This window comes from Oryx dammah, unplaced genomic scaffold, assembly GCF_014754425.2.
Source record: "Oryx dammah isolate SB20612 unplaced genomic scaffold, SCBI_Odam_1.1 HiC_scaffold_25, whole genome shotgun sequence".
NCBI lineage: Eukaryota > Metazoa > Chordata > Mammalia > Artiodactyla > Bovidae > Oryx > Oryx dammah.
Window position 1 is genome coordinate 14,487,911 of NW_024070209.1, and position 27,975 is coordinate 14,515,885.

The 27,975-nt window shown below is 41.2% G+C and overlaps 2 protein-coding genes and 1 pseudogene across 7 annotated transcripts in view; 1 reads left to right on the forward strand and 2 right to left on the reverse strand.

Annotated features, from left to right (window-relative positions):
* The window catches only part of MEMO1 (mediator of cell motility 1), a 109,626-nt gene extending 108,682 nt beyond the window's left edge, over positions 1-944 (reverse strand). Inside the window, exons 1-2 of one of the 4 annotated variants that reach the window (XM_040224588.1) lie at positions 850-944; positions 58-135 (exon numbers count right to left, since the gene is read on the reverse strand). In XM_040224588.1, the coding sequence (XP_040080522.1) occupies positions 58-118 (61 nt within the window). In that variant the 5' untranslated portion in view covers positions 119-135; positions 850-944. Of the gene's footprint in view, positions 1-57; positions 569-849 lie in introns of those variants that run through there. The other 3 variants (XM_040224590.1, XR_005718375.1, XM_040224587.1) reach the window with 3 other exon arrangements.
* A 9,308-nt stretch (positions 945-10,252) lies between these two features.
* Positions 10,253-24,646, reverse strand: DPY30 (dpy-30 histone methyltransferase complex regulatory subunit). 3 transcript variants are annotated; one of them, XM_040224595.1, is made up of 6 exons: positions 24,544-24,646; positions 24,027-24,126; positions 23,856-23,927; positions 23,723-23,770; positions 12,584-12,726; positions 10,253-10,598 (listed from the first exon to the last, which is right to left on the reverse strand). In XM_040224595.1, the coding sequence occupies exons 3-6, from the start codon at positions 23,889-23,891 to the stop codon at positions 10,526-10,528; spliced, it is 300 nt and encodes a 99-aa protein (XP_040080529.1). In that variant the 5' UTR covers positions 23,892-23,927; positions 24,027-24,126; positions 24,544-24,646; the 3' UTR covers positions 10,253-10,525. The 3 variants fall into 3 exon arrangements, with proteins under 3 accessions (XP_040080529.1, XP_040080528.1, XP_040080527.1); XM_040224594.1 differs by lacking the exon at positions 24,544-24,646 and having other exon boundaries at positions 24,027-24,262; XM_040224593.1 differs by lacking the exons at positions 24,027-24,126; positions 24,544-24,646 and adding an exon at positions 24,166-24,261.
* On the forward strand, positions 14,645-16,752 carry LOC120851777 (annotated as a pseudogene).
* Positions 24,647-27,975: the final 3,329 nt, after the last annotated feature.

Below are 27,975 nucleotides of genomic sequence, written 5' to 3' on the forward strand. Positions count from 1 at the left end.
CGGGCGCCGGGCCAGGCGGCGGCAGCGGCGGGCGGGCCGGCCGGCCTGGGGCCCTACCTGAGGCTGTGTACCAGCTCCCGGCGTGACTGGCTTCCCGGCAGACCACTCGGTTGGACATCTTGGTGCCTGTGCCGCCTATGGTGCACGAGGATGAATGAGGAGGCGGCGGCGGCTGCGGCGGCAGGAGCGGCTCCGCGAGGGGACGAGACACCGCGGGCCCAGCCCAGGAGGAGGCGGCAGCGGGGAGGGGATCGACCCGGCCCAGGAGGAGGAGGAAGAGGAGGAGGCGGCGGCCCGGGAGGAGGAGGAGGAGATGGCAGCCGGGGCGGTGGCGGCGGCGGCGGCAACAATCACCACAAACTCGGGCGGCCGCCGGAAGACGGGGCCCGCGGCGGCCTCACACCGAAGCTCGGAAAGCCGTGGCCCCCGGCCCCCGGAGTCGCCGCTGCTCCCCAGCCGGGGCTGGTTCCTCCGAGCCGCCCCCACGGCCCCCTCCCTTCCCGGTCGGCCTCCCCGAGCCACCGCCGGTGACCCCACCCCCGTGACTCCACGCCCGCCCCCTCCCCCCACCCCCAGCGGGACTCCCCGCACCCACCCCCACCCCCACCCCCGGCCGGGCCCTCCTGCCCGCCCGGCTGCCGGCCCGCCGGCCCGCCGGCCCCGCCCCGCCCCGCTCCTCCTCCGGCTGCGCGGCGAGGTTAACGGCGGACACCGGACAGGCCAGACGGCATCTGGGGTCGGGCGGCCCCGCGAGGAGGCAGCGGCGGCTGCGGCTCTGCGCACACAAAAGCCCAGGGCCGGGGCCTGAACCGGGGAAGGCAGCCTAGAGAAGAGCCAACGCTTCCTTACTCGCCACTCTAACGGGTCCTGCCCACTGAGCATGCCCAGCAGCCGCTGCCAGGCCCGCCGAGGAATCTCACCGTGCACGCTCCGCTCTCCGGGGTTTAGCGGCAGCAGAGGCGGGGAGGGGGAGGGCGCGGGGAGCAGGACGCAGCCGCAGGGCAAGCCCCCTCCCCCAACCAACTTCCTTAAACCCAGAACACCGAGGGCTCTTCGGTGCTGCTTTCCACGTGGAAAGTCCCCTGTCTTCCCCACCACACGCAGGAACCCTTAGTGGGTGCTTACCCCCAAGGTTTCACTCCTAGGCACGCAACTCTGTCGCCACGTTGGAAAGTTCATTTGTAGAAGCAGGTGTGCCTGTGGTGCAGCAAATGCTGTTTTTGCTTCACAGGGCCACCCTTACCACCTAATCGTGGCTTCGATACTGTAAAGTTGTCTTGTTTCGATTTATGTTTATGTAAGTGCATATCTTAACTCTGTACCTGGGCGACAAGGTAACATAGCTAGCCTCAGTTATTCTCATCTATAAAATGGTCGTAACAATAATCGAGGTGGTAGGAGAGCCTAGTACCTTGGCTTCCCTCATAGCTCAGTTGGTAAAGACTTTGCCTGCAGTGCAAAAGACGTGGGTTCGATTCCTGGGTTGGGAAGGGATAAGGAAATGGCAACCCCCTCCAGTAATCTTGCCTGGAGAATCCCATGAACAGAGGAGCCTAGCTGGCTGCAGTCCGTGGGGTTGCAAGAGCCAGACACGACTTAGCGACTAACCCCCCAAACATTATTTCCAACCCTCAATTATCTTTTAAATCCCACCGCAAGTGTCATAGACAAAGAATTACATTAAAATTATATAATAATCACAGTAAAGTAGAATATCTTGAACCTCCAAGAAAATGTTATGGAGTAGACAATTCCAAAACTAGGAAGAGAGTAAGAGCAAATGGCATGCCTTCCATAAAAGACTTGGAATTAAAACTAAAACATTGTTATATTTGAAATTCACACTAAACAGATCCATATAGTGAATATAGTGAAGTCGCTCAGCCGTGTCCAACTCTTTGCAACCGCGTGGACTGTAGCTTACCAGGCTCCTCTGTCCATGAGATTTTCCAGGCAATAGTCCTGGAGTGGATTGCCATTTCCTTCTCCAGGGGGATCTTCCCAACCCAGGGATGGAACCAGGGTCTCCCGCATTGTAGACAGACGCTTTACCATCTGCGCCACCAGGGAAGTCTAAACAGTTTCGTGGTAGAGGCCGTGGAAAAGGTGAGAATAGAAAGTTTAGTACCTGAAGAAAAAAAAAATTCTATTACTATGACACTAGGAAAACTTGAAAATTAAGCAGAGTCGTTTGCTTTGGCCTCTAAACAGATCCGTGGTAGAGGCCAAAGAAAACGACTGTGCTTAATTTTCAAGTTTTCCTAGTGTCATAGTAATAGAATTTTTTTTTTCTTCAGGTACTACACTTTCTATTCTCACCTTTTCAACTTTAAGGTCCATGGATCTTGCTTGAGATCCCAGTCCTGGTCAATTACTGGAACATTTCTGACTTTCACACCTTTTTATACACTCTTTTTAAGCTGCAAAAAAGAAAGAAAAAGAAGAAAACCTCCATTCTATATAGCTCTGTATTCAATTTTTAACCCTCTCACTTCACCACTAACCTGCCCAAATATTGGAGGGTGGGGGTACACGTACCAAGTAGTCAATCCAGGGACAACAGAAAAAGGAGGGCTGAAGCCGATTCCCTGTTACTCTTTCTGAAGTGACAAAACTCAGTGATAACTGATGAAACTGTAAACACTTCATTGTAAATTTCAAGGAAAGGAAATAGTTGATATGGTTTATATGGTGTAAGAACATTGATTGCTCCGTCACTCATCAGCTGTGTGATTATGGATATCTAGTAATTTAACCTTTTCAACCCTCAGTTATCGCATCTGTGAAATGCAAACAGCAATCATATTTAACTCACAGGCTTGCTGTGAGAATCACCAAGTAAGGCACCTGAAAACAACTTATAAACTGTTCTTTGTAAATGTTTGTTTTCTCATTATCCTCTGCTCCTAGCAACAATCCTAGGTCTCATTCCAAACTAGTAATCTAATCTAAAATTAAGCATCCTTCCTATTAAAATGCTTAGTTGGAGGCTTCTTTCCTCAAAGGATTTTTCTTACTGACCAAACTCAGCAAAGACCACAATGCCAAGTGAAGTCAAAGGTTAGAGGATCTTCTATTATCTCACAAATGCTCTTAATATACCCCATCATACTCCTCTTGTCCATCTTATTCTGCCTGCTTTATTCAAGGATAAACTCTTTAAAGAGATGCTGAAACTACTCACTTACCCACAACCCCTAAATTTAGGAAGATCCATATAAATACTTGATCCATGGAAAATACTTGATATCCTAGAAGAAGCCTGTTTGGCAATACTGTACACTTCATATTAACAATTCCATTATATCTACCAAGGATTTGGGTTTGACACTCCACAAACATCATCCAAAGTAAAGGGCAAGGAGGAAATCTTCATTAATAGTCTTCATGAAGCACAGACTTCAACAAATAAGATACCCAGCTGCTGCTGCTGCTAAGTCGCTTCATTTGTGTCCGACTCTGTGCGACCCCAGAGATGGCAGCCCACCAGGCTCCCCTGCCCCTGGGATTCTCCAGGCAAGAACACTGGAGTGGGTTGCCATTTCCTTCTCCAATAAATGAAAGTGAAAAGTGAAAGTGAAGTTGCTCAGTCGTGTCCGACTCCTAGCGACCCCATGGACTACAGCCCACCAGGCTCCTCCGTCCATGGGATTTTCCAGACAAGAGTACTGGAGTGGGGTGCCATTGCCTTCTCCCAAGATACCCAGAGCCCAACATTAGTAACCATCTTCGGAAATAGCACGACAGAGTCACTGCATCAGGCTGTACTAACAACTAGAAACAAACACAGTATCTGTCGATGATACTTGTTAATTTAGGATATATCCATATGTATGCACCCTTTAAAAAAAATAAGGTAGAATATACTGGTACGGAAAGAGCTCCAAAAAAAATGCAAAAAGCAAATTGCACAACAATGTGTACGATTACGATAGCATTTGTGTAAAACCAGATACTTCTCACACACTTGCATATACGTGGAATACTTCTAGAAGAATATAACAAACTGCTAACAGTGTACATCTTTGTGTATCTTTTGAACCTATACCCCAAAATAATTAAGTAATTTATTAGGCTTGATTTTTGGAGCTTATATGGCAGTATTAAACTGACCATTTTTATTTATTTATTTTTTAATTTATTTATTTCAATTGAATGCTAATTACTTCACAATATTATAGTGGTTTTTGCCATACATTGACAAAAACTGACCATTTTTAAATCTTCAGTTCAGTTCAGTTCAGTCGCTCAGTCGTGTCCAACTCTTTGCAACCCCATGAATCACAGCACGCCAGGCCTCCCTGTCCATCACCAACTCCCAGAGTTCATTCAGACTCACGTCCATTGAGTCAGTGATGCCATCCAGTCATCTTATCCTCGGTCGTCCCCTTCTCCTCCTGCCCCCAATCCCTCCTAGCATCAGAGTCTTTTCCAATGAATCAACTCTGCGCATGAGGTAGCCAAAGTACTGGAGTTTCAGCTTTAGCATCAGTCCTTCCAAAGAAATCCCAGGGCTGATCTCCTTGCAGTCCAAGGGACTCTCAAGAGTCTTCTCCAACACCACAGTTCAAAAGCATCAATTCTCTGGTGCTCAGCCTTCTTCACAGTCCAACTCTCACATCCATACGTGACCACTGGGAAAACCACAGCCTTGACTAGACGGACCTTAGTCAGCAAACTAATGTCTCTGCTTTTGAATAAGCTATCTAGGTTGGTCATAACTTTCCTTCCAAGGAATAAGCATCTTTTAATTTCATGGCTGCAGTCACAATCTGCAGTGATTTTGGAGCCCCCAAAAATAAAGTCTGACACTGTTTCCACTGTTTCCCCATCTATTTCCCATGAAGTGATGGGACCGGATGCCATGATCTTCGTTTTCCGAATGTTGAGCTTTAAGCCAACTTTTTCACTCTCCTCTTTCACTTTCATCAAGAGGCTTTTGAGTTCCTCTTCACTTTCTGCCATAAGGGTGGTGTCATCTGCATATCTGAGGTTATTGAGATTTCTCCCGGCAATCTTGATTCCAGCTTGTGTTTCTTCTAGTCCAGCGTTTCTCATGATGTACTCTGCATAGAAGTTAAATAAGCAGGGTGACAATATACAGCAACTGGGCTTCCCTTGTGGCTCAGCTGGTAAAGAATCTGCCTGCAATGCAGGAGACCTGAGTTCGATCCCTGAGTTGGGAAGAGTCCCTGGAGAGGATCCCCTGGAGGGAAAGGCTACCCATTCCAGTATTCTGACCTAGAGAATTCCATGAACTGTATAGCCCATGGGGTTGCAAAGAGTCGGACACCACTGAGCGACTTTCACCTTCACTTTATACACAACTGCTAGATTGAGGAGCCCTCTAATTACTAAAGCTCTTTACCAGAAAAATATTCTAGAATGCCACAGGGTTTTGAAAAAATGAAGCTTGAGAGAACAGTTTAGCATAAGGATGCTCTTTTGATTTCAGTTAACACTATAACCTAGCATCAGTTGACTTAGCCCTTTTCTTCTTTAGAAATCATTCTCCATAAGGAATATTTATTAAACCTTTACTATGTATCTGACACTAGGCTAAGTCTTTACATATTTAATGATTCCCACAAGATGAAAACTTGTTCATTTCCAATTTTTTGGAGTAAATTTTGTACATAGAGCTTTCTGCAAATTTGTTAATTATTTAGGATTAACAAACAGAGAAATTAAACTGAGTCAAAAGATTTAAAGTGTTTAAAAGCTGACAAGTTTTCTTATAAAGAAAATTCTTATTCATTACTGACTGCCCCCTTTAGCTCCAGTGATCACTTACTTTAACTCCAGAGATTTTAAGCAAGTGGATTCTCAGAAGTAGTCATTTACACCATCCATCTTTTTCCCCTTTATGTATCAGGCCTATTTGTTAATACCTTTTTGGAATCCAGTCCAGGAACATACCTGGCTACAATATTTAATGCAGTCCCTACAACCATTCTATCTTGTTGCTAATGGGAGGTTATCAATCTTAAAATCTCCTATATGTGTGTGTACACTCTGTTGTGTCTGAGTCTTTGTGACCCCTTGGACTGTAGCCCACCAGGCTCCTCTGTCCGTGGGATTCCCCAGGCAAGAATACTGGAGTGGGGCGCCATTTCCTCCTCCAGGGGGTTTTCCTGACCCAGGGATTGAATCTGTGTCACCTGTGTCTCCTGCATTACAGTTGGCTTCTTGACCCACTGAGCCACCTGGAAGGCCCAAAATCTCCTATACCTTTTCCTAAATGAAATTTAAACAAAGGTTCAATATTCTCCCAATAGGCTCATCAGAATTAGGAAGACAGTTTAGTTTCCTTCTACTAAAACTTTTATTTTTTGGCCCCAGCATGCGGGAATCTCAGTTCCCTGACTGGGATTAAACCTGTGCCCTTGGCAGTGAGAAAGTGAAGAGGAACTAAAAAGCCTCTTGATGAAAGTGAAAGAGGAGAGTGAAAAAGTTGGCTTAAAGCTCAACATTCAGAAAACTAAGATCGTGGCATCTGGTCCCATCACTTCATGGGAAATAGATGGGGAAACAGTAGAAACAGTGTCAGACTTTATTTTTCTGGGCTCCAAAATCACTGCAGATGGTGACTGCAGCCATGAAATTAAAAGATGCTTACTCCTTGGAAGGAAAGTTATGACCAACCTAGATAGCTTATTCAAAAGCAGAGACATTACTTTGCCAACAAAAGTCCGTCTAGTCAAGGCTATGGTTTTCCCAGTGGTCACGTATGGATGTGAGTTGGACTGTGAAGAAGGCTGAGCGCCAAAGAATTGATGCTTTTGAACTGTGGTGTTGGAGAAGACTCTTGAGAGTCCCTTGGACTGCAAGGAGATCCAACCAGTCCATTCTGAAGGAGATCAGCCCTGGGATTTCTTTGGAAGGAATGATGCTAAAGCTGAAATTCCAGTACTTTGGCCACCTCATGCGAAGAGTTGATTCATTGGAAGACTCTGATGCTGGGAGGGATTGGGGGCAGGAGGAGAAGGGGACGACAGAGGATGAGATGGCTGGATGGCATCACCAACTTGATGGACGTGAGTTTGAGTGAACTCCAGAAGTTGGTGATGGACAGGGAGGCCTGGCGTGCTGCAATTCATGCGGTTGCAAAGAGTCGGACACAACTGAGCAACTGAACTGAACTGAACTTGGCAGTGAAAGCGTGGAGTCCTAACACTAGACCACCAGGGAAGTCCCTGTTCTTCCAATTTAAGGTCTCTATATCCTTTGGGAATCTATTCCTGATTTACTGTACTGGTCCTCTCACTTGTCCACCTTTTTCAAGAAATTCACTCTATAGGATATTACTCTATTATTGTACTCTATTATTGTAAAATTTGCTTACTAAACATTATTTTCCTAATCAAAGGATAGGAATTTTTTCCATAGTATAACTGTCAGCTACACATGAAATATCTCCTCAAAGTATAGCAGAAGCTTGCTTAAGTGATTCCTATTTAACCAGCTTACTGGAGTATAAGCGATGTTCTCCACCTCCATAGTAAATACACTGAACCATGTCCACCACAAGCTGAATTCTTAAAGCTGGTAGATTACACTTAGGAAATTGACACTGTTGCAACTTTTCTCCCAGGTGTGTATGCATCACTAACAAGGCTTAATCACATTCTCCAACCTATTTATACCAGATGTACAAGGTACTGCAATTACATAATAAAATATTACACAAGCCAATGAAATAGAAATACATAATGCAAAAGGTATTAGCACAAAAATTAGGTGAAATGCTTTGGACTCAATAAAAACAATTGTCAAATGAGAGGCAAATAAGATGACCAAAGGCAGGAGAAAAAAACTCATGAAAAAAGGGTCATTATACACTTAATGCCTTAAGGCCTTAAGATCTTATGTCTAAGAACTTACTCTACTTTCAAAGAATCTGAAACTGCATACATTATAGGAGTGGTTTGTGGAAGAAATACAGAATTCCAGTCAAAGGATCCATACCCAGAGCAATGGCTGAAATCAAAAAGATTACCAATAACAGATTAAGATTCAAAAAAAACTAACCAGTGTCTTTTATGATTTCTTATTATGACTTCTTCTTTTAATCTACCAACCAGATAAGAGGGTTTCTATTGTACACACATACAGACAGACTGATTTTTTCCCCTTCAAGGAAAAATTTTAAGCACACCTGAGGGCAATACAGCATTAAGGGGAGGGAGCCAATACAGCATTTAAGCTGGGTTTGAATCTCTGCCCCGAACTTACTTCCCCTGTAACTTTAAGCAAGTTAATTAAATCTCACTTTTTTCACCTAAACCTGCATCTCAGGGTTTTGAGGATTAAATGACAATTCATGTATTTAGAATGGTGCTTGGCATATGGAAAGCGCTAAGTAGGATGTGCACTGCCAGCAAGACACGCCTATTCTCAGCCCTTACTGAAAAAGGTATCAACTTTAAGACTGAATAATTTAAGCCCTATCTTGAAGATAACTTAGTAGAACACTAAAAGTAATGCAGTGCTAGCCAGAGTACTAAATTACTTCTAAGTAGTCGCTAACCAAAGGTGGTATGAGAATGCCTTAGAGTTTCTCTCAAATTGAGAAGCCAGGCTCTATCCCAGTTGCATCAGGCTCTCCAGGGTCCAAGCATCCAGAGAGATAACAGATATAATTTCTATTTATACTTTTAATATATTTTATATATATTTATATATGAAAAATTTCACAAGTGGCTCTGATGTGAATCGCGGATGGACTGTTGAAACTATTTATGCTTTAATAAAAGACTACCCAATTAGTACTTATAGGGAATATAGTGAAGTTGCTCAGTCGTGTCCGACTCTGTGACCCCGTGGACTGTAGCCTACCAGGCTCCTCTGTCCATGAGATTTTCCAGGCAACAGTCCTGGAGTGGATTGCCATTTCCTTCTCCAGGGGATCTTCCCAACCCAGGGATCGAACTCGGGTCTCCCGAATTGTAGACAGACGCTTTACTGCCTGCGCCACCAGGGAGGTCTGAATTAGTACTTACTCAAATTTTAAAAGGCATATTAATCAAATCACCAAAATAAATTTAAATTAATACTTGCAAAAACTATAAGCAGTGTATGAGTCCAGTATTTCCAGGTTTTTCCCATTAAACCTATCAACCTACATAGATACATCAAAACCATATCACCTCCCCAAGTGTCACTCCTTTTTTGCTATATTAAAGAGAACTTTAAAGTTTTTGCTGTATTAAAGACATACCACGTCAGCATTACATTTCTAACTCTGCCTTCACATGTTTAGCTTGGAGACATGTCTCTAACATGCTTCCAGAGTTTCTCAACCTTAGCACTACTGACATTTTGAGCTGGATGATTTGGGGAATGTGTGGGACACCCAGTCTGTCTGTGCATTAAGATTATTTAGCAGTGTTCCTGGCAATTATCCACTAGATGCCAGTAGAATCTCACCTTACTCCAGTTATGACACCAAAATGATTCTGGATATCCCCTAATGTCCCTTGGGAAAGGAGGGAGACGGGTGCGAAATCACTCCCAGTTGAGAAACCACTGTTCTAGTGAATGTTTTTCCTGCCTGGCTCTCTGCAGACAATTTTCTCTTTTCTGAGCTAGTGCATTACCTCAATTTCTTCATACAGGACAAAGTGAGCAGACCTGGAAAACAAAAAAAGGACTAGCTGGTGTTTTTTAATTGCAAAAAGCAGCAGTATATTAACTAGCCCAAGAACCTCTCACTTAGCTATCAGCAACACATTGGTAGAACTGGGTCTCAATGCCCAAACACTTACCAGCTGTGTGGCCTTGAGCAAGTCACTTAACCTCTCCCAATCAGTTTCATCTGCAAAATCGGAATAACAAGATCTACTTTGCAGAGTTGCTACATTAGAGATAATTTAAATAAAATAATTCTGCCCCTAACACATAGTAGAACTATAATAAATGATATCTACTATTAATACCATAAAGGTTGATAGCACCGAAGGATATTGTACAACCTCTGCAGTACTTATAACAGCACTCCAAATTTATCGTGCGTTAGAATCAGCAATGACATTTGTTAAAAATTGAAGATGCCCAAATCCTAGTCTCTCAGAGATCCAGAAACAACACTAGAAAAACTGGCTGAGAGTTTTTTATATTCTAATTGACTATGGTGTATTTTCACACTGCTGTAAAACTAGGCAACATGCTAAGACTCATGGGAGTAAATAATACATGAAAACAATTGAACCGCATAAAATATTTACCACATAGAACAAAAACTACTGTAAAATAATGATGTTTCAACAGTTTATTTTGAAGGTCACTTTAAAAACAAAGTTAAAGACAATCTGAAAAAAAATTGCATGGAACACATTTATTAAATAAGTTGTGATTAAATCAATAAGGGAAATGATGTCTTCTGCAACTCCGAAGTAAGTTCTGTTGTCCTGAAGGTTCTTATTCTTCCAAAAAGGGGGGGAGGGGGGAATCATGGCAATTAAAGCTGCCTCTTAATCATGTAAATCTACAGTAGAAACCAAATTTTTCTGTTCTTCCCAATAAGTCAGTTTCGATCTTCAAACTGTGCCTTGTTTTTTAAAAGATATGATGCTAGAAATTCAATGGGATTTGGTGGTCTGTAAGGGAAAAGAAATCCACATTTTAGAAATTTACATTCTAGATGTGTTAAATGTATTGTTCCATAAAATCTTTTCTTTTTTTTTGGCTGCACCATATGGGATACAAGATCTTGATTCCTTGACTAGGCATTGAACCTGTGCCCCTGCAGTAGAAGCACAGTCTTAACCCACTGGATTGCCAGGAAGTCCCTTAAACGTATTTTAAAATTAAGCAGCGGGGAGGACGGGGAGCTGGAAGAAGGCGGTCAAAAGGTACAATACTCCAATTATAAATACAAGGGATGTAATGTGCAACTTGACCATAGCTGACACTGCTATATGATATACAAGAAAGTTGTTAAAAGAGTAGATCCTAAGAGTTCTCCTAACAAAAAGATGTTTCCTTTTTTTTCCCACTGTATCTATATATGAGATAATGGATATTAACTAAACCTATGTGGTAAACCACCATGCTATATACTTTAAACAGTGATGTATGTCTATATTTTTCTCAATAAAACTGGAAAAAATTTTTAATAAAATGTTATTTCACATTTATCACCTTTACATATGTTCTTTTTGCTGATAAAACAGGTCCAAAAATGAAAAGTTGGGGGAACATCTATTTTAAACTCTACTATAAAAAAGCATATTTAAAACTGATTTACAATAATCTCTAAACATTCTCTTAGCACTTTAAATAGCCTTTTGAACTAACTAGACAGAGACAGGAGAAGGCAATGGCACCCCACTCCAGTACTCTTGCCTGGAAAATCCCATGGATGGAGGAGCCTGGTAGGCTGCAGTCCATGGAGTCACTAGGAGTCAGACACGACTGAGCAACTTCACTTTCACTTTTCAGTTTCATGCATTGGAGAACGAAATGGCAACCCACTCCAGTGCTCCTGCCTGGAGAATTCCAGGGACAGAAAAGCCTGGTCGGCTGCTGTCTATGGAGTCACACAGAGTCAGACACGACTGAAGCGACTTAGCAGCAGCAGCAGACAGAGACAATACTTGTTACATAATAATCTGATGGATTATTTTGCTAAAATGCCTTACAATAAATGCAAAAACTTGCATTTATTAATAGAATATTACTTTAAAACTTTTTCAAATTTTATTCTTCTAGAATTTAAAGTAATATTTAGAATTTCCAATATACTGGCCTTCTTTTACAGTGTTCATTATTAGTCTTTTTGTGAAAAATATCCAAGCAAGAATACTGGAGTGGGTTGCCATTTCCTTCTCCAGGGAATCTTCCCCATCCAGGGATTAAACCCACAATCCCATTTCTCCTACATTGGAGGGAAGGTTCTTTACCACTGTGCCACCTGGAAGCCAGTTATACCCAGTAAATATTGACTAATATTAACTCACACAAAAAAATTTCTTATTGATTTACTTATACAAAAATAATTTAGGTAGACTTACTAGGGAAAAAACATGTACAGAACAGAGAAAAAATTGTAATCTTGCTAACAAAAAAATGTAAATTAAAACAACTTGGTAAAAAAAGTTTATAACACACGTGTAGCTAAGGCTATGATGACACTGGAAGAATCTCAAGTATAAACTTTTTGATGGAAATATATTATTATGGGTCAAACACCATAAAAATAGTCATGTCATTTGAAATAGTAAACCAACTCTTGGGTGTTTATCATAAGGAAATAATTAAACAAAAACAAAAGGAAATGAAAGCAGATAAACTACCTGGTGACCAACAACAATAAAGGAAATTGGACCTAAATGTTCAAAAACGAGATATAAAATTACATGTATACATGATTACAAATATGTACATAGGATCTAAGACTAGTAGAAAAAGAAAATGTCTGAACTGAGGTTATGTCTGACTTCTTTTTAAAAAATCTTTAGTATCTATAAGTTTCTTATACAGTAAAAAAAATAACTACACATAATTAATGATATTTCAACCAGGGAAGTTTTATCTTGCTTTCTCTGGTAAGCCCATTTGCAGACAGACACTATTATCTTACCTTTCCTTTGCAAGTACAGCAAGTCCTTGTAATAAGATAGGCACAACTGTCTGATCCAGATAGGCACGAGTTGGCAAAGACTGGAGATCCACTTTCTGTTTTGATGACTTTTCTGCATTAATTTTCTCATTTTCTACTATCCTCTAGAGAATTCGAAAAAAAAAGCATAAATATTAAAACTGCAAATCTCTCTGCCAAAATAAAATCAGACTCATTTCTAAATGTCATTCAAGAATTTTTCTGAAGGCACCATAATATCTCAGCCTTTTAATGTCCTATCTCCAGATGCTACACTTACTTTCTCTGCCTTTTTTAGGAGCAAAAATAAGTACTTTTTCTTTGAGAATACCTTTTTACAGTGTGCTTCAAAAAAATCTGGACATGACACTAAGTAGCACTGAATCACAGTGAGAAAACTAGTTCTGTTTCAATTTTTTCATCACAGATAGTATCAAGGACAAAGTCTCAGTTTGATCCTAACATGTCTCTAACACTTCTGTAACACTTGCTAGCCTCCCTTCTTTTTTTTTTTTTTTTTTTTAGCCTCCCTTCTTAAGACAGGGAACAGGCAACAGAGTCTAGCTAAAATATATTACCTCTGTTTTGTAGTCTCTTTTGTATTCCCTGTTTTCATTTTTATAGTTACCTCTACCACAATGAGAATGCTTTTCCATTTATGTTTCTTCTTAAAATAAATGCATCTGATTTTTTAAAGTAAATTTAAGAAAAAATATTAAGTAAAAATAACCAAAAAACAGAAGAAATAACTAATATGGGAAAGATCATTACTGTGATATTTAAATAATGTTTAGAAAATGATGACTTATACTTCCTTCACCTAAGAATCCCCATGAGAAAATTCAGGCCTTTCATATAGATTCATCTGATATCCAGAGTATCAAAAACTGCTTTACTAAAAAGCTGTGCCTTCTGAAAATCTACCATTTCAGAAGTTTAGAAATAAGTAGCTATCTCAAAAGTCAAAACACTATTAAGAGCACTTTTATTTAAAGAACTGTTGTTCCAATCATACCAGAATGGATATAAATTAGTCAATAATTATAAAAACAATTTTTCTATACTTAATTTTTTTAAAGAAAATTTTTTATTTTGTAAAAACTGGGAAAAAACTTTAAGCATATAACATACATACCATGCTTTTCAAAACATTTGCCAGAACTATCAGATAACTTGTCTAGTTTTGTTTATGATCTTTCAGTCTAATTTTTGGACTTAATAAAAATAATTATATATGCTAATGAATGGAATAGCTATTTGCCCATGAATTAAGAAACTTCTTGTTCATCAGTAAATTTCAACAAATATATGATAAAAACTAGTCATTTACATGACATCCCAATATCTCAACAAAAAACAGCAATACGTAAGAAACTCTAATAAGATCCAAAAATAAGGTCCTTGACAAGTTCTCTCATTTATATCATTTAAACATTCACTAAATACTTACTATGTACTGTAATGTTTAATTTTAGTAACGTCAAAATCCTAAATTAATCTAAAAAACTTACAGTTGACCCCTGAACAACATGAAGGTTTGGGCCACCTATAACTTACAATTGGCTCCTCCATATCTGTGGTTCTGTATCTACAGTTCTACATCCTTGGGTTCAACCAACTGGAAATCATGCAGTACTCTACAGTATTTACTACTGGGAAAAAAATCCACATTTAAGTGGACCCACGCAGTTCAAACCTGTGCTGTTCAAGGGTCAAATGTATAGCCAAACTAACACACATACTCATAAACAGATTAAGCTTCTAAGAGTGTAGAACAGTGACCACAAAAATGGGAAAAAGTAAGGTGAATCCTATGATTGCCACGCTTATTGCATCCCGCCTAGAGAACTTACAATGATACCCAGGAAGAAGGAACCAAGCAGAGCCCTGCAGTCTCCCTAAATTGAGAAGACAGAGTTGAAAAGTCAGAGACACCAAGGGAACTAGAAATCGCAGAGTGCTAAGAGGACAGTTTCACGGAAGGGAGTTGATCAGAAAGAGACGGAGATCGTCCCCACTTCTCAGGTGCATACTAGTCGGAGCATGAGTGTGAGAGAACTACGCAAGGCCAGAAGAAAAAGTCACTTGGAAGAAGCACATGGCACAATCCCCAGAGCTCCACAGGCCAGGAGTAGTTCATGGTCCTATGACCTAGAATGAAAACCTCGTAATACATAAAGCATGGGGCAGAATACACAAGGAAGAAATGAAGCATGAACTAAAGGCTAGTGGGTTAGTCACTCAGTCCTGTCCGACTCTTTGCGATTCCATGGAGTGTAGGTTCTTCTGTCCATGGAATTCTCCAGGCAAGAAAACGAGTGGGTTGCCAAAGGCTAATCTGGTCCCATCTAAAAAAGCTTAAAGGCAAAGTTCAAAAGGATCAAAATGTTCCCAAATAACTTGACCATGTCCCAGAACAAAACTCAAGGTTTGAAGAAATGCCAAAACAAATGCACCAGCACCCAACAAAGTGCACAGAGCAAAGCCTTCAGTAGAAATTACCAGACAGACCAAGAAGCAGGAAAAAACCACCCATGATGAAGAGAAAAACCAATTCACAGAAACAGACTCAGAAACAATACAGATAGCACTGGCAATGCCATTAGGCTAGTTATTATCATATATTCTACATGTTAAAGAAAACAGAGGAAAGTGAATAAATTAAGCTAACAAAAGACTTGAAAATATTTGAAAAAATGTCTGAATTTTCAAATATCATTAAAACTCTCAATGCAAAGATCCAAGAAACTCAATCCTAAGCACAAGAAACATTAAAACAAACAAAAAACTATGCCAAGACACATCAAAATCAAGTTATCTAAAACTAGTAATAAAATCTTAAAAGCACAAAGAGAAGGCATTTAAATATGGAGGAGCAAAGAGAGTAGTGATAGAACACTTTTCATCAGAAACAACATCAGCCAGAAGACAGTAAAGCATATTTACACTCAGCAAATATACCTCAAAACAAGGGGAAAATAATTATACCTTTTTAGATATTCAGAACCTTAAAGAATTCCTTACCAGCAGACCTCCACTACAAGAAACACTAAAGAAAGCCCTCCAGGAGGGTGGGAAGTAATGCCAGATGGGAAGCTGGATCTACACAAAAGGCTGGAGAACCCAGAAATAATAACTATATGGATAAACGTGACTCCTTCCTCTTAATGTTTAAATCTCTTTTAAAGAGATAATTAGACAGAAGTGAAGGGAACACTTCCGGGCTCCGCAATCACCTGGAGCAGGTGGCATTAGGTTGACCCTGCTGGGCCTCTTTCTGTAGCTCCGCCCTTTGCTCTGGTCTTTCTGGAAATCTTGCTGGTGCCGGACAGCCTCCCAGACACATGTGAGGGACCCCCATAGTGCATACATTCCACGAACGGCCCCCCAGGGATGGGCACGGTGCAAGTCTTGACAGCCAGTGAACAGAAGACAACAATGTGGCTTTCTGGCTTGTTCACTTTACTGTTCTGTTTCTTTGCTCTGCCTCTTGATGGGTTGCATGAAGCGGCACGCTGTTACCAACGTGCTTTGCTGGCAAGTGCTCTGACCAGTGCTCTGAGGCTGCACAAAAGATGACTTCGCTTCCAGTTAAGCAGAGCATTCCTGGCCTGAGCTTTGTTAGGGGACTGCTGGCGCTACCTGTTGTATTCACTCATCTTTGTCAACTCCTCCAGTTACAATTAATATTCTCGCAGTCTTGTTATTTTCTTGGCTTCATGCTGCCACATACTGGAAAAAGGCACTTAGTGCAAAGGGTTCAAATAGTTTATCTCTAGAGACCTCTCGTCCATAAATTAAGCACTAATCAACAGAATATTCTGAAATTTATTGCTTGTCATTAAATAATCTTGATGTCTGCTACAGTTTTTATGCTTTTTTAGTGGCCAAGAAAGTCTGCTCCAGCTTTTTATATACTATAGATTCTTCAAAACCGCTCTCAAAGAAATCCATATCATAGAGGATGTTAACAAATTGAGGGCTGTTGTTGAATATATAATAATGAAACCTGCTTGCCCACTGTTTGTGAGAAGACTTTGTCTTCAGAGCATTGCACTAACACTTGCATAGTTTACCATCAAGCTAAGTTATATGTAATATAAATGAGTATTATTAGCAGCTGGTACTTCTGTTGCTGCTGCTAAGTGGCTTCCGTCGTGTCTGACTCTGTGCGACCCCATAGACAGCAACCCATTAGGCACCTCTGTCCCTGGGATTCTCCAAGCAAGAACAATAGAGTGGGTTGCCATTTCCTTCTCCAATGCTCGAAAGTGAAAAGTCAAAGTGAAGTCGCTCAGTCGTGCCTGACTCTTAGCGACCCAAAGACTACAGCCTACCAGGCTCCTCCGTCCATGGGATTTTCCAGGCAAGAGTACTGGAGTGGGTTGCCATTTCCTTCTCCTGGTACTTCTGTTAGAGATGGTTAATTCCAGGTGTAAAACTGACCTCAATGCAATTTACATAAATGCATCTCAAAAGAATAATAATCCTTTCCCCAGCATGCTAAATCAAACTTTTAAACACTGAGGAACTTTATTGTAACATGTTGTTAATGGTTAAGTAAGTTTAAATCTTGTGACAAATGTATCAAAAATTCTTTAGACTAGTGTGCCTTAATCATGAAGTACCTCTATTTCTCTTGTAAAAATAGCTCTAAAAATTGTTTTCATCTAATCAGTAACCTTAATTTGTATCTGGCATGAGTTGATTACGGTTATATTAACATGTAAATTCAGCATATTTTGAGACAGTATTCTTTTGCCATTCAGTAATTTTGAGTGATTTAAAAAAAACACTTCCCACTATGTTTAATTTCAATTTTTTTCTGAACCAACCAAGTGCTGCTTGGTTAGGACAGATTTATTTTGGATGTATCACTATATTAGGAATTCTATATGTATCTTATGCTATGATTCTCCAAATTTTTATTTTCATAATTACTCTGTGGCTTTTAACATTTTTTTTAAAAGGTCCCAGGATAAGCTTGTTTGTTAGCCAACTGGGTAAATACCTGTGGTCACCTAGCATTTTACATTACAGAGCAGTAATCAAGACAGTTTTCCTTTCAGAGACCCATTGAGTAACATTTCTCAAATACAAAATCCTTCTTTTAAAGAATGTGCACACACAGGTTTTAGTAGTTTACACAATTACTTAGATCAGATTCTTGACTAAGAGTTTTCTCAGTTTCCTAGGCCTAAATTTTCACAATTACAGCAGTGCAGATGCCTTTTGAAAGGCATGTAACTGAAGATTTAGCATATGACTGAACTTGGTATCTGTTCTAAAATAATAATGGAGATTATGTATCAGTACAGTTCAGTCACGTCGACTCTGCGACCCCATGAATTGCAGCACGCCAGGCCTCTGTCCATCACCAACTCCTGGAGTTCACGCAAACTCACGTCCATCGAGTCAGTGATGCCATCCAGCCATCACATCCTCTGTCGTCCCCTTCTCCTCCTGCCCTCAATCCATCCCAGCATCAGAGTCTTTTCCAATGAGTCAACTCTTCACATGAGGTGGCCGAAGTACTGGAGTTTCAGCTTTAGCATCATTCCTTCCAAAGAAATCCCAGGGCTGATCTCCTTTAGAATGGACTGGTTGGATCTCCTTGCAGTCCAAGGGACTCTCGAGAGTCTTCTCCAACACACAGTTCAAAAGCATCAATTCTTCAGTGCTCAGCTTTCTTCACAGTCCAACTCTCACATCCATACATGACTACTGGAAAAAGCATAGCCTTGACTAGACGGACCTTTGTTGGCAAAGTAATGTCTCTGCTTTTGAATATGCTATCTAGGTTGGTCATAACTTTCCTTCCAAGGAGTAAGCGTCTTTTAATTTCATGGCTGCAATGTGGGGCCACCCAAGACGGGTGGGTCATGGTGAAGAGGTCTGACAGAATGTGGTCCACTGGAGAAGGGAATAGCAAACCACTTCAGTATTCTTGCCTTGAGAACTCCAAGAAAAGGCGAAATGATAGGATACTAAAAGAGGAACTCCCCAGGTCGGTAGGTGCCCAATATGCTACTGGAGATCAGTGGAGAAACAACTCCAGAAAGAATGAAGAGATGGAGCCAAAGCAAAAACAAAACCCAGTTGTGGATGTGACCGGTGACAGAAGCAAGGTCCGATGCTGTGAAAAGCAATATTGCATAGGAACCTGGAATGTCAGGTCCATGAATCAAGGCAAATTGAAAGTGGTCAAACAGGAGGTGGCAAGAGTGAACGTTGTTATTCTAGGAATCAGCGAACTAAAATGGACTGGAATGGGTGAATTTAACTCAGATGACCATTATATCTACTACTGCGGGCACGAATCCCTCAGAAGAAATGGAGTAGCCATCATGGTCAACAAGAGAGTCCAAAATGCAGTACTTGGATGCAATCTCAAAAACGACAGAATGATCTCTGTTCGTTTCCAAGTCAAACTATTCAATATCACAGTAATCCAAGTCTATGCCCCAACCAGTAACGCTGAAGAAGCTGAAGTTGAATGGTTCTATGAAGACCTACAAGACCTTCTAGAACTAACACCCAAAAAAGATGTCCTTTTCATTATAGGGGACTGGAATGCAAAAGTAGGAAGTTAAGAAACACCGGGGGTAACAGGCAAATTTGGCCTTGGAATGCGGAATGAAGCAGGGCAAAGACTAATAGAGTTTTGCCAAGAGAACGCACTAGTCTTAGCAAACACTCTCTTCCAACAACACGAGAAGACTCTACACATGGACATCACCAGATGGTCAACACAGAAATCAGACTGATTATATTCTTTGCAGCCAAAGATGGAGAAGCTCTATACAGTCAACAAAAACAAGACCAGGAGCTGACTGTGGCTCAGATCATGAACTCCTTATTGCCAAATTCAGACTTAAATTGAAGAAAGTAGGGAAAACCACTAGACCATTCAGGTATGACCTAAATCAAATTCCTTATGATTATACAGTGCAAGTGAGAAATAGATTTAAGGGACTAGATCTAATAGAGTGCCTGATGAACTATGAATGGAGGTTCATGACACTGTGCAGGAGACAGGGATCAAGACCATCGCCATGGAAAAGAAATGCAAAAAAGCAAAATGGCTGTCTGAGGAGGCCTTACAAATAGCTATGAAAAGAAGAGAAGCAAAAAGCAAAGGAGGAAAGGAAAGATATAAGCATCCGAATGCAGAGTTCCAAAGAATAGCAAGAAGAGATAAGAAGATTATGTATACTTGCTGATCAAATCTGATTTAAAAGATTTAATTAGTGAAGTCACTCAGTCGTGTCCGACTCTTTGCGACCCCGTGGACTGTAGCCCACCAGGCTCCTCCGTCCATGGGATTTTCCAGGCAAGAATACTGGAGTGGGTTGCCATTAATAGGAAGGTTTATAGGTAAGATTATTGATTGGGAATAGGGCCAGAGGAGGATTAAGAGGTAAACAGTGTACATTTCTATTTTGCAATGCAGAGATAAGTTTGGGGGAATTGGATGTACAATCCAACTGTGATTGAGTTGTATATTTAATACATTTGTTGAGCTTCCATCAATTTCTTTATAAAATTCATTCTGATCTTTATTACTGCTGTTTAAAGCACTGCAAAATGTTAACACTGAGTAATGTAATGGTTTTTGTAACCAATATTCTTCTGTGTATGTAACCTGGATTTCTCAAATACACTCAGTGACTTATCAGTAACATCACTTTTTATTCAACTTTTTGATCCACAGAAATGTGATACTTACTTGATAGCTCAACTGTAGCCAGCTATTTTTGTAATTTTGAAATATTTATCTACTAAGTTAGAGAATGCTCAAACTACTGCACAATTTTATTCATCTCACATGCTAGTAAAGTAATGCTCAAAATTCTGCAAGCCAGGCTTCAGCAGTACGTGAACCATGAACTTCCTGATGTTCAAGCTGGTTTTAGAAAAGGCAGAGGAACCAGAGGTCAAATTGCCAACATCCGCTGGATCATGGAAAAAGCAAGAGAGTTCCACAAAAACATCTATTTCTGCTTTATTGACTATGCCAAAGCCTTTGACTATGTGGATCACAATAAACTGTGGAAAATTCTGAAAGAGATAGGAATACCAGACCGCCTGACCTGCCTCTTGAGAAACCTATATGCAGGTCAAGAAGCAACAGTTAGAACTGGACATGGAACAACAGACTGGTTCCAAATAGGAAAAGGAGAACGTCAAGGCTGTATATTGTCACCCTGCTTATTTAACTTCTATGCAGAGTACATCATAAGAAACACTGGGCTGGAAGAAGCACAAACTGGAATCAAGATTGCCGGGAAAAATATCAATAACCTCAGATATTCAGATGACACCACCCTTACGGCAGAAAGTGAAGAATTAAAGAGCCTCTTGTTGAAAGTGAAAGAGGAGAGTGAAAAAGTTGGCTTAAAGCTCAACATTCAGAAAACGAAGATCATGGCATCTGGTCCCATCACTTCATGGGAAATAGATGGGGAAACAGTGGAAACAGTGGCTGACTTTATTTTTGGGGGCTCCAAAATCACTGCAGATGGTGACTGCAGCCATGAAATTAAAAGACGCTTACTCCTTGGAAGGACAATTATGACCAACCTAGACAGCATATTCAAAAGCAGAGACATTACTTTGCCAACAAAGGTCCATCTAGTCAAGGCTATGGTTTTCCCAGTGGTCATGTCATCTCCCATGGATGTGAGAGTTGGACTGTGAAGAAGGCTGAGTGCCGAAGAATTGATGCTTTTGAACTGTGGTGTTGGAGAAGACTCTTGAGAGTCCCTTGGACTGCAAGGAGATCCAACCAGTCCATTCTAAACGAGATCAGTCCTGGGTGTTCATTGGAAGGACTGATGCTAAAGCTGAAACTCCGATCCTTTGGCCACCTCATGCGAAGAGTTGACTCATTGGAAAAGACCCTGATCCTGTGAGGGATTGGGGGCAGGAGGAGAAGGGGATGACAGAGGATGAGATGGTTGGATGGCATCACTGACTTGATGGACATGAGTTTGAGTAAACTCCAGGAATTGGTGATGGACAAGGAGGCCTGGCATGCTGTGATTCATGGGGTCGCAGAGTCGGACATGACTGAGCGACTTAACTGAACTGACTGAAGTTAGAGAAGCCCATTAATTTCAGTTGATTGTGGAGGGGGCAGAGTCTCATTATCATTATGTAATCTGATTGTTTTAAAAATTACATTTTCTAGAGCAATAAAGTAACTATAATGTTAAGTAAACAATTTAAAAATTTTTAAATAAAAAGGATAATTGACTTTAAAAAAAATAAATAAAAACAATCAATTGCAGGGTTTATAACATATGCAGAAATATAATATGTGATAACAACAGTATAAAGGCCTGGAGAGAGATAACGGAAGGATACTATTGTAAGGTCTTTATACCATACATAAAAGGATATGATACCACTTGGAGGTAAATTGTGGGAAGTTAAACTTCTGTACAAGTCCTAAAGCAACCACCAAAAAAATTGTAAGTCAATAATCAAAATAAAATCAAATTCTAAAGAGAAAAGCATCAGCTGTAGAACAGTGATTTCCAGACTTTGAGATATCACAAACAAGTAAATTAACAATAACATATTGAAAGAAGGGACTAACAAGATTGTTAACTTTATTTAACCAAGTAAAACCTCACAAACAAACAAGCAAAATTATTGTTTTACTACCACCATGAACTCATAAAAGAACAGGCATTTCAAAATTATGCAAGCAAGAAAACCAATCACCAAATAATGTAGCACCATCCATTCACTCCACTTTCCTTTTTTCTCACTGTACTATGGAAACTGGTCTGAAGGTTTGAAAAAATATATTTGAAAAAAAAAAAAAGAAAAAATATATTTGGTATCACTGTATCATGGCTCTGCCTCCATATACAAGCACCAACAACAAAAGACTGCACTGATGCCTTGAAACAATCCTCTTAAATGACTAAAACACTAAGCGGCATAGAGTATCTTCATCTGATTCAGCATAACAGCTCAATTAAAAACTACATCATGAAGATTCAAATTCTCTTAACCCTGATATCAGACCAATAAATAATCAATTTATAGGCACAGAGAAGTCACTCCACATGATAGGGAATTCTGGAGTTGATCAAGATGAGCAATATAATTTAATCCCACCTCAAAAATGTCAGCCTGCCTAGGTTTAAAACACAGTTCACTTTCTTCCTGGTGAACTTAGACAAGTTAGTCAACTTCTCTGAGCCTTGCAAGATGGGAAATATACAGAAGTTACTTAGCGCTAATACTAGTAGCTATTACTATTATTACTGTACTTGGAAATGCTCCTGCCCTCATTTATCCAAACTTAATTACTTATGTCTTTCTTTCCCCCATAAAACGCACACACTTTCTCTATATTCCTCACCAATTCCACCTGCTGCTGCTGCTGCTAAGTCGCTTCAGTCATGTCCGACTCTGTGCGACCCCATAGACGGGCAGCCCACCAGGCTTCCCCGTCCCTGGGATTCTCCAGGCAAGAACACAGGAGTGGGTAGCTCTGGTTAATTGAACTGTTCTAGCATTCATTTACAAAGTAACCTCTTCTTTTAGAAAGTAACCTCTTAATACCTGCATGAAAAAGCTCTATAAAAGTATACTCGTTTTGTATAAGGTTTTGCACACATACTCTCTAAATTCAGGTTTAACCATGTAAGGCAAAAACAGCGTCTACTACCTGTGTTATAGCTTCCAATGTCTCCTGCCAATGAACTCTGCAAAGACATCAACCTTGACTAAATGCTGACTTCACCAGCACACTATCTGCTACAAAAACAATGGGTTTCCTAATTGTAATGTGCAGTTTTTCCACTGCAATATTCCAACAGAACATAAACAGCCACCAAGCAAAACGATTCTGACAATCTCCATTAGTAATATGTTTCTTTCTCTATACCAAAGTTCAACCTCTGGACTCAGCTAGTATGTACGTCTACATACCACGAAGCATTAGTGCTGCTAATAAAATAAGCTGCCCATAATTTGACACTATTTGGTTCATGATGATAAAGTTTTCCCTTGTGCAAAGCAACCTAGCAAAAATGGATCCCAAGTTTTCTGCAGCTCTTAAGAGACACAAAGATATGGCACAGGAACTGGGCAAGTTACCTCGACGTTGTCTGTGAGACCGTATTCAGAGTGGGGATTTTCTGCAACCTAGAAAACAAAACACAAGTCACAGAGGCATCAGCCACTCTTCCTTGCTGCACACCGCCACCCTAAATCCAGGGCCTCCTAGTACCTGCGTCTGTCCCTCCAGCATCTGCTCTGGCTCCATGGCTGACCCTGCAAGTCACACTCCCCGGATACCAATCTTGGAAAACAAGAAAAACCGTGAGTTACCCGGGAGATTTTAAGATGAAGACGCCAGGATGGAGCCCAACACAGTCCCGACCCCGCCCCTCACCCCCACCTGGGCGCGGGAGCACCCCGAGCTGTAGAGGAGCAGGATGGGACTGTCCACGACCGGGCGCCCGCATCAGGTCCGGCAGCTCCGCGGTACTCCCAAGAACCTAGAAGAGGTGGGGAAAAGGGGAAAGGCAGCTGATTACCCGCGCCCAAGCCGTTCGTTCTTAAGAGCCCTGCACCGCGCCAACTCCGGCACAAACCGCTTCCGCCGTAAGTGGCGGATGTCGCACGACTGCCGCGCCTGCGCAGAACTGTACAGCCGGGCCCGAGCTGGGAAGGACCCGGAGGGTTGGAAGTATAACGTGCTGTCTACGATAAGCAGCGTCCTGACCAAGGTGTGGCCAGCAGTCTGCGAAACAATCGTTCCTTGACCTGCCTACGCTGAGCAGCCGCCACCCCACCTGCAGACCTAGTGAACAGACCAGCTATCAGGGGTTCGGCCCGGCCACCCCTCGGTGCTGCCTGAAATCTGCCGAAGCTCTTATTCGCGGAACCGAAAAAACTTGCTGAATAATTCTTACGGAAAAAATATCAGACCGAAATTCAACAAGCCGGAAAAGAATATCAGTTCAGTCAATTTAGTCGCTCAGTCGTGTCCGACTCTTTGCGACCCCATGGACTGCAACACGCCACGCCTCCCTGTCCATCACCAAATCCCAGAGTTTACTCAGACTCATGTCCATTGAGTGGGTGATGCCATCCAGCCATCTCATCCTCTGTCACCCCTTCTTCTACTGCCTTCAGTCTTTCCTAGCACCAGGGTCTTTTCAAATGAGTCAGCTCTTCGTATCAGGTGGCGAAAGTATTGGAGTTTCAGCTTCAATATCAGTCCTTCCAATGAATATTCAGGACTGATTTCCTTTAGGATGAACTGTTTGGATCTCCTTGCTGTCCATGGGACTCTCAAGAGTCTTCTCCAACACCACAGTTCAAAAGCATCAATTCTTCGGCGCTCAGCTTTCTTTATAATCCATTTCTCACATCCATACGTGATTACTGGAAAAACTAAAGCTTTGATTAGATGAACTTTTATTGGCAAAGTAATATCTCTGCTTTTTAATATGCTGTCTAGGTTGGTCATAACTTTTCTTCCAAGGAGCAAGTGTCTTTAATTTCATGGCTGCAGTCACCATCTGCAATGATTTGGGAGCCCCCAAAATAAAGTCTGTCACTGTTTCCCCATCTATTTGCCACGAAGTGATGGGACCCGATGCCATGAACTTTGTTTTCTGAATGTTGAGTTTCAAGCCAACTTTTTCACTCTCACTATCATCAAGAGGCTCTTTAGTTCTTCACTTTCTGCCATAAGGGTGGTGTCATCTGCATATCTGAGGTTGTTGATATTTCTCCTGGCAATCTTGATTCCAGTTTGTGCTTCATCCAGCCCAGTGTTTCTCATGATGTACTCTGCATATAAGTTAAATAATCAGGGTGACAATATATAGCCTTGACGTACTCCTCTCCCAGTTTGGAACTAGTCTGTTGTTCCATGTCCAGTTCTAACTGTTTATTCCTGACCTGCATACAGATTTCTTAGGAGGCAGATAAGGTGGTCTGGTATTCCCATCTCTTTCAGAATTTTCCACAGTTTATTGTGATCCACACAGTCAAAGGCTTTGGCATAGTCAATAATACAGAAGTAGATGTTTTTCTGGAAATCTCTTGCTTTTTTGATGATCCAGCGGATGCTGGCAATTTGATCTCTGGTTCCTCTGCCTTTTCTAAATCCAGCTTAAACATCTGGAAATTCATGGTTCACATACTGTTGAAGCCTGGCTTGGAAATTTTTGAGCATTACTAGCATGTGAGATGAGTGCAACTGTGTGGTAGTTTGAGCATTCTTTGGCATTGCCTTTCTTTGGGGTTGGAATGAAAACTGACCTTTTTCCAATCCTGTGGCCACTGCTGAGTTTTCCAAATTTGCTGGCATACTGAGTGCAGCACTTTCACAGCATCCTCTTTTAGAATTTGAAATAGCTCAACTGGAATTCCATCACCACACTAGCTTTGTTCGTAGTGATGCTGGGCCCACTTGACTTTGCATTCCAGGATGTCTGGCTCTAGGTGAATGATCACACCATCGTGATTATCTGGGTTGTGAAGATCTTTTTTGTACAGTTCTTCTGTGCATTCTTGCCACCTCTTCTTAATATCTTCTGCTTCTGTTAGGTCCATACCATTTCTGTCCTTTCTTGAGCCCATCTTTGCATGAAATGTTCCCTTGGTATCTCTAATTTTCTTGAAGAGATCTCTAGTCTTTCCCATTCTATTGTTTTCCTCTGTTTCTTTGCATTGATCACTGAGGAAGGCTTTCTAATCTCTCCCTGCTATTCTTTGGAACTTTCTATTCAAATAGGTATATCTTTCCTTTTCTCCTTTGCCTTTAGCTTCTCTTCTTTTCTCAGCTATTTGTAAGGCCTCCTCAGACAACCATTTTGCCTTTTTGCGTTTCTTTTCTTGGTCTTGATCCCTGCCTCCTGTACAATGTCACGAATGTCCATCCATAGTTCTTCAGGCACTCAGTCTATCAGATCTAATCCCCTGAATCTAGTTGTCACTCCCACTGTATAATCGTAAGGGATTTGATTTAGGTCATACCTGAATGGTCTAGTGGTTTTCCCCACTTTTTTCAATATAAGTCTGAATTTGGCAATAAGGAGTTCATGATCTGAGCCACAGTCAGCTCCCAGTCTTGTTTTTGCTTACTGTTTAGAGCTTCTCCATCTTTGGCTGCAAAGAAGATAATCAATCTGATTTTGGTATTGACCATCTGGTGATGTCCATGTGTAGAGTCTTCTCTTGTGTTGTTGGAAGAAGGTGTTTGCTATGACTAGGGCATTCTGTTCACAAAACTATTAGCCTTTGCCCTGTTCATTCTGTACTCCAAGGCCAAATTTGCCTGTTACTCCAGGTATTTCTTGACTTCCGACTTTTGCATTTTAGTCCCCTATATTGAAAAGGACATCTTTTTTGGGTGTTAGTTCTAGAAGGTCTTGTAGGTCTTCATAGAACCGTTCAACTTCAGCTTCTTCAGCATTACTGGTCAGGGCATAGACTTGGATTACTGTGATATTGAATGGTTTACCTTGGAAATGAACAGAGATCATTCTGTCATTTTTGAGATTCCATCCAAGTACTGCATTTCAGACTCTTTTGTTGACTATGATGGCTACTCCATTTCTTCTAAGGGATTCTTGCCCACAGTAGTAGATATAATGGGAAGAGTAACTGTTTACAGACCTATAGCTAGCAAGTGCAGGAGTCAGATTTTCAAACTCAGACACTCTGGCTCTAGTGTTCATGACTTTAACCACTACTATAAAGAGGAGAGTGAAAAACTTAGCTTAAAGCTCAACATTCAGAAACCTAAGATCATGGCATCTGGTCCCATCACTTCATGGGAAATAGATGGGGAAACAGTGTCAGACTTTATTTTGGGGGCCTCCAAAATCACTGCATATGGTGACTGCAGCCATGAAATTAAAAGACGCTTACTCCTTGGAAGGACAATTATGACCAACCTAGACAGCATATTGAAAAGCAGAGACATTACTTTGCCAACAAAGGTCCGTCTAGTCAAGGCTATGGTTTTTCCAGTTGTCATGTATGGATGTGAGAGTTGGACTGTGAAGAAAGCTGAGCGCCAAAGAATTGATCCTTTGAACTGTGGTGTTGGAGAAGATTCTTGAGTGTCCCTTGGACTGCAAAGAGATCCAACCAGTCCATTCTAAAGGAGATCAGTCCTGGGATTTCTTTGGAAGGAATGATGCTAAAGCTGAAACTCCAATACTTTGGCCACCTCATGTGAAGAGTTGACTCATTGGAAAAGACTGATGCTGGGAGGGATTGAGGGCAGGAGAATAACTGGGTGTTATTTTCACTTTGGCTCCATCTCTTCATTCTTTCTGGAGTTAGTTCTCCACTGATATCCAGTAGCATATTGGACACCTACT

What these genes read in the sequence shown, in the direction of transcription:
- DPY30 (XM_040224595.1), bottom strand. Translation starts at nt 23,891, where the DNA reads ATGGAGCCAGAGCAGATGCTGGAGGGACAGACGCAG. An exon ending in GTCTCACAGACAACGTCGAG is followed by an intron (nt 12,727 to 23,722) that starts GTAACTTGCCCA and finishes CGAATTCTCTAG; the next exon opens with AGGATAGTAGAAAATGAGAA. An exon ending in GCTGTACTTGCAAAGGAAAG is followed by an intron (nt 10,599 to 12,583) that starts GTAAGATAATAG and finishes TTTCCCTTACAG; the next exon opens with ACCACCAAATCCCATTGAAT.